Source organism: Rutidosis leptorrhynchoides, chromosome 8 (genome assembly GCF_046630445.1).
Source record: "Rutidosis leptorrhynchoides isolate AG116_Rl617_1_P2 chromosome 8, CSIRO_AGI_Rlap_v1, whole genome shotgun sequence".
In the NCBI taxonomy this organism is placed as follows: domain Eukaryota; kingdom Viridiplantae; phylum Streptophyta; class Magnoliopsida; order Asterales; family Asteraceae; genus Rutidosis; species Rutidosis leptorrhynchoides.
Window position 1 is genome coordinate 129,371,788 of NC_092340.1, and position 6,157 is coordinate 129,377,944.

Below are 6,157 nucleotides of genomic sequence, written 5' to 3' on the forward strand. Positions count from 1 at the left end.
GATGAACCAACCGTACTTCATCTACGAAAAAAAGATTGATACATATAGTTATACACCCGAAAAACTCTCGGTTACTCACATAATTAAGGGGCAAAATAATCGAACGTAGTTAAAGATTCCGTTCATGAAATCTACCATATGATACCGGCATATAAAACAGTTGCATTTTTTCTTTACCGACATCTATAGATGGGCCTGGTATTTACACTTGACAGCCTTACATAGGCCCAAACCGGTGGTTCTTAAGTACCGAGTTACATATAACTCGACTCAGTACACGTACATCTGCGTCGTCGTTCATCAAAACCCTTGCTCTAAATTAGGTAGCCGCAACTAATTGAAATCGATCTCCGCTTTCGCAATTATCAATCAAACAGTTTTACTGATAAGTTATATCATCCTTGTTACTGATTTCACATCGAAACCCTAGAACTCATATATCTGATATCGGAAAACATGGGCGATTTCAATGATCCGTTTATGCGCAACAACAACGCCGCTGTTCAGGCTCGTACGAAGCAACAGAATCGTGCTAATCTTATGCAAATGAAGCTGGTATGCATCTCTATTAACTAAACCTAAATTTGGTGTTCTAATTGTTGCAGTAATTGCTTGTATAGTTTGTCGTTTTCAATTTCAATTGATTGAGCTATTTGTGCTTAAATTCGATGTAATACAAATTGAAAAATAGGATTGTAGTTAGGGTTCCTATTCAGAATTAGTTTTCACATAATTTAACCTAGGTTATTGAGTGGAGATGATGTAAGGTTGAAATCATGATAATCAGCTAGACTAACGAATAATTTGTTAAGGCGATTAACGAATAATTTAGTCTAGGTTATGCGATTTTGATTTATGATGCGGTGCATCTTGCAGATTGGGCAGAGTCATCCAACTGGATTAACGAATAATTTGTTAAAGCTTTTCGAGCCACGACCTCCATTGGAGTATAAGCCACCACCTGAGAAGAGAAAATGTCCACCATATACAGGTATCTTAATATGTTGTGTATTTATAACTGTATTCATCTGTTTTGTTGGTGAGTACGTATTTGGTGATTTTAACTGTTTTTTGTTTTTGTTTGAAAGGCATGGCACAGTTTGTTAGCAAGTTTGCTGAGCCCACTGATCCTGAATATTCTCCACCTGTCGTAAAGGGCGAAACTCCTGTAAGATGTTGACTTATAATCTTATATATCTGCGAAGCTTTTTATCATATGCCATTATCTTTTGGTTGATTTACTTGTTTTTGTTAATGAAATGCAACTCACGACACCATTTTTAACATTTATTACAGAAATATCAGAAGTAAAACGAACCACTACATCATTGTTTTTGCATTTTTGTTTCATGCTTTTCATTTTTTATGTGGTGTGAAGGTTGTGAGCATGTAGCTTGATTTTAACAGTTTTTTATTTTCTTATTGATCTTTGTGAGTCAGGCCCAAAAGAAGGCTAGGATTCACCAGTCACGACTTGAAGAAGGTGCAAGAAAGGCTGCCGAGGAGCTTGAGAAATGTAAAAAAGTTTTTTTTTTTTTTTACTTGAGTTGAATGATTCTAGGGCTAATAATGAGTTGAATATTGTTGGTATTTGCAGATGATCCTAACAGTGATCCAAACATATCTGGAGATCCTTACAAGACATTGTTTGTAGCAAGGCTTGTAAGTAATACATTATCTTGCATCATTGGTTTTTAGATTCACAGTTATTTAGCTGATTGGTTTGTCTAACTTGATGTTTGTTTAATTACAGAACTACGAAACAACTGAGAGCAGAATTAAAAGGGAGTTTGAGGCATATGGGCCCATCAAACGGGTAAGTTTTGTAGAGTACCCTGAAAAGGGGCTCAAGGTAATAGTCTTTTGTTCGGTAAGAGGTTTGGTTTTGTGGTATGTGGACAACATCTTATCTTGTTGTCCGTCTTAATATTAATGATAATGTGAAGTTCACTAAATAACCATTTGAGAAATATTTCTTTGGGCAATTTTTCTTTTAAACAAAATTTCTAGCATCTGTTTTGACAGATCTTATCATTTTTAAGTACCAAAATTATCTTGATAGTACACACACGTATGTATATCTTTCAACTACATAATTATAATCAGGAATTTATCTTTGGAGCTTATATAGGAATTTTGCTGTTCAGTTTCAGCTTTTACAAAAATTAATAAAATATGACTTAAGCTTGGTTTGCTAACTGCAACCTTTGTGATTGGAAATAATTGTTTACTGCCATGTTCAATGTTCTTGTAAAATGTTGGTTGCCACATATGATTTCTGAAGCAATGAGCTTGGAGTATTGTAAGTTTGTTCTTTTATTGCCATATGTCACACATAGGTGGTTAGTACAACTTGAATTTTGATACTAGTATAAGATATATTAAACAATTAAACAATATGGTAAGTATGAGAAATTTGTACGTCTTTCGATGCCTCTGGACCGGATTATATGTGTTGGAAGTTCAATGAAACCGGTAATTGTTCTTCAGGTATTATTGTCTATGCACCTTACTAGTCTAGCCTATTCCTTTGTTCCCTTGTGTTCTATTCTATTATTATTATTTAATTCACAATTTCAAGAATCTGGAAATTTGAGTAATTTAGTAGAGCCTTTAGCCATCATTCAGCTAGTAAGGTAAAAGGTATTATGTTATGTTCCTTGGTTTCCACCATATCCTACTCGAGCAGATCAATGATGTATATGCCTTTTGGGCAATGTTTTCAGCAACAAATGGAGTCTGTCAACTTGGGTAAAAAATATATTGGGAGTGCATCTTTACCTTTCTTTTTTAAGTTCAGTATTTGAATTTCTTGATTCTGAGGTTTTATTTTTCATTTAAAGGCTATCCAAAAACGTTTCAGAAGTTGAGAAGGTTCCCTGGTAGTATATATTATATTATATATGTTAGTATAATTTGTAGTAATTATTTTATTATAAGTCCCTGGTAAGGGGAGGGTAAATTGGTCACAATTACTGTGCAACTCTAGCAATGATGGTGATGGTGCATCTCACATGAGGATCGTATTAATTAAAGGTGAGCATGGCTATTGAGGCTTAGTGCCTGTTTGCCGTGCATTAGGATCATATATTAAAATTTTAAATTGCTTACTTATTTACTGACACTGCACATGCTAGGTTGAAGAAAGCATATTATATTATAGTTATATTCTGTTAGAAAATATATTACTATGCGTTTGGCTTTAACATTTAAGAGTTTCAGGTCCGTTTGATTGCTGATAAAGATACAAACAAACCGAGAGGATATGCATTCATCGAGTACATGCATACACGTGACATGAAAGGTAAGAAATTATGAATACATTTTCATGACATTTTTTTATTTTTTTTTGCTTCTATCTGATGGGTTTTTAAAAAAAAAAATGATATGTAGCTGCATATAAGCAAGCAGATGGAAGGAAGCTTGATAATAGAAGGGTGCTGGTGGACGTTGAACGTGGGAGAACAGTTCCTAACTGGCGACCACGAAGACTTGGCGGTGGACTCGGAACAACTAGGGTTGGAGGTGAAGATCTCAACCAGAGAAACTCTGGGAGGTAAAATTCTTCTTATTCTTTAAATTGCTTCATATTATGACGTTGACCATTTTGACTTTGACTGTATATATATGACCTAAACAATTTTGACTGAATAGATTCGGCTTTGAACCATAAAATCTGATCTGATTTTGATCGGTTAGATTGGTCTTTTGACAACTTTGACTGAATATATCGATCAAGTTGGACACTAGTTAGGGACTAGTCGTACCACTTAAGCACATGCAAAAGCAAGAATTTATCATAACAAATAAAGAATTTGGATCCAAAATAGTTTTCGTCAAACTACACATTACAAGAACCACTATCGAATTCATATTTTGTAAACTAGAAAATACTTTGGAAAATAAGTTTTTGCTCCTTCGTTCATCCATATATGTGCCTTTAACTCAACCCGCACGGTTTTGTAACCGGAGAGTAAAGAATCGAACTTGCATGTTCCTCACATTACAGTCCCCGCCACCCTTTATTAACAGTCGCCACGACAATTGACAATTCTTGTCACATAAAACGACATTAAGGTGCATGGTAAATGTACATACATAGTGTTGTCTACTTGGGAGTCATTTACGTTGGGTAACTTTGTTTTATCATTTTCTTTTGGGTTTAGAGTTGTTGCCCTTATGTTTATCTGTGTATTTTTCTTAAATGTTTTAGTGTATAACTTTTGGGTCCTTACATTTTCAAGAAATGTTACAAGGGTTCAATTTCTGCTATAGAAACTTCTGTTTGTATTCACTGCATTCACTATGCATTTATAATGTCAAGTTAAGCCTTGTTTTAATAGTTGTAAACGGGAAGACAATCAAGTGGGGCAGCTCGAAGACACTGTCATCAGACCAAATTTGTTTTCTAATTATTTCCAATTCTAAAACAAAGAATAGAAAATATTTATATGTTGCATTTATCATGCTTGTTTGTTCTTGTGATGGTGAAAGTACTTATTAGTGTGATTATAAATTATAAATGATGGTCAGAGAACAACAATCAAGTGGGGCAGCTCGATCTGCAGAACCACGAGCACATGAAGAACGAGACAGGTATTAATCCTAATCCTAATGACATATGATACGATTTGCGTTTTTAAATATGAACAACTGATTATATTTGTTGACACTTGCAATGATTCAGGGAGAGGGAGAAGTCTCGTGACAGGGTAAAAGAAAAGGAACGTGAAAAATCCCGTGAACGATCTCACGACAAGCCTAGGGACCGGGACCGGGAAGATAGGCACCACCGTGACCGCGACCGGGACCGAAAGTCCGACCGAGGTGATCGTGACAAGGACCGTGACCGTCGTGATCGAGACCGTCACCGGGACCGCAGTGATCGCGACCGTGGTCGTGACCGCCGCGACCGACATCGTGACAAGGACCGTGAGGGCGATGTTGAACCTATGGACCGTGACCGTGACCGTGGCCGGTCTCGTGATAAGGATTATGAATATGATCGGATTGAGAGACACGAACGAGACAAGCATGGGGATAGGCAAAAAAGCTATGATCCCGAGGAATGGTATGATCCAGCTGAACACGGGAACAGTAAACGTGCTGACGTGGAACGTGATATGGGCGGATATGACTACTATGGTCGTCAAGATGATCAAGACCGGTATGAACTTCAAGATGTTGAGCATGATCGTTATGATGAGATGGAGGATGATGGTTATGAACCATTAAAGGTTGATCCACGTGATAAGGATCGTTAGTATAGGTGATTTGACCGGTCACCGCAGTGTCGGTATGGGTATTGATGTGGTTCTACTACTACTTTTACTTCTAAAATTATATTATGGACCCATGTGTTCGCTTGTGTTCTCTTTTTTGTTTCAACTTGTTTGTTATCTCGACCTATGTTTTTTTGTGTTTGGACTTATTCGGATTGATGACAGTATTGCTTTTCATGTTAATTATTAAGTCTGAACGTGCAATGTAATTGCTTGACGTTTCTTTGAGACTGGTTGCCAGTTGGATTATGATTTCTTCTGTGTTAACAGCATTTTTGTAGTTTCAAGTTGTAACCTGGTACCTGGTACGTAGTTATTAAATACGGAGTACATATTATTTGCAAGTAGTATAGTACTGGTCAAGGGTGGATGTGGATCTACTATGATTCGGGAAACTTATTCGGGCTTTTAACCAAGTGGATACGTGGATAATGTAAATTTTTTTTAAGTGACACCACTAAACACCACTAAACAGTGTAAATTTTCTTGTTTGGTTTCTATGTTCATTACTTTGTTTATATCCAAAATTATTTTAGCTCCAACAAATCGTCGTATCATGCTATCATCCGTGGAACCTTATAAACTTGGTGTGCGTGCATTAACGGAAATATGATAGCAATTTGCCCATCAAGTAGTGCTTTATGGGTCTCTTGAAATTATTTAAAAGCAGAGTAAGTGCGTTTTTATTATTATTATATTATGCAGTTATAAGTTATAACGTAATATTGATAAATAAATTTCAATACTTTTCTACTATAAAGTGTTGAGGAATAGGCTGAAAGCAAAAAAAAAAAAAAAAAAAAAAAAAATATTAAGGTCGAAATTTTGCAATTAACTCTAAGCCAGTGTCAATTAAGCCCGAATGAACTTTTATC

General features: G+C 35.9%; 1 protein-coding gene across 1 annotated transcript; it reads left to right on the top strand.

Annotated features, from left to right (window-relative positions):
- The first annotated feature begins 274 nt into the window (after window positions 1-274).
- On the top strand, window positions 275-5,531 carry LOC139864874 (U1 small nuclear ribonucleoprotein 70 kDa). Its single transcript, XM_071853438.1, has 10 exons — window positions 275-555; window positions 877-991; window positions 1,089-1,168; window positions 1,441-1,516; window positions 1,598-1,662; window positions 1,754-1,816; window positions 3,223-3,304; window positions 3,394-3,556; window positions 4,534-4,596; window positions 4,688-5,531. Exons 1-10 carry the CDS (start codon window positions 457-459, stop codon window positions 5,262-5,264), a joined length of 1,383 nt encoding a protein of 460 aa, XP_071709539.1. The 5' UTR covers window positions 275-456; the 3' UTR covers window positions 5,265-5,531.
- Window positions 5,532-6,157: the final 626 nt, after the last annotated feature.

Coding starts and splice junctions, on each gene's coding strand:
- LOC139864874 (XM_071853438.1), top strand. CDS start 457: ATGGGCGATTTCAATGATCCGTTTATGCGCAACAACAACGCCGCTGTT. Junction 992..1,088: donor AAAATGTCCACCATATACAG/GTATCTTAATAT, acceptor TTTGTTTGAAAG/GCATGGCACAGTTTGTTAGC. Junction 1,817..3,222: donor CATATGGGCCCATCAAACGG/GTAAGTTTTGTA, acceptor TAAGAGTTTCAG/GTCCGTTTGATTGCTGATAA.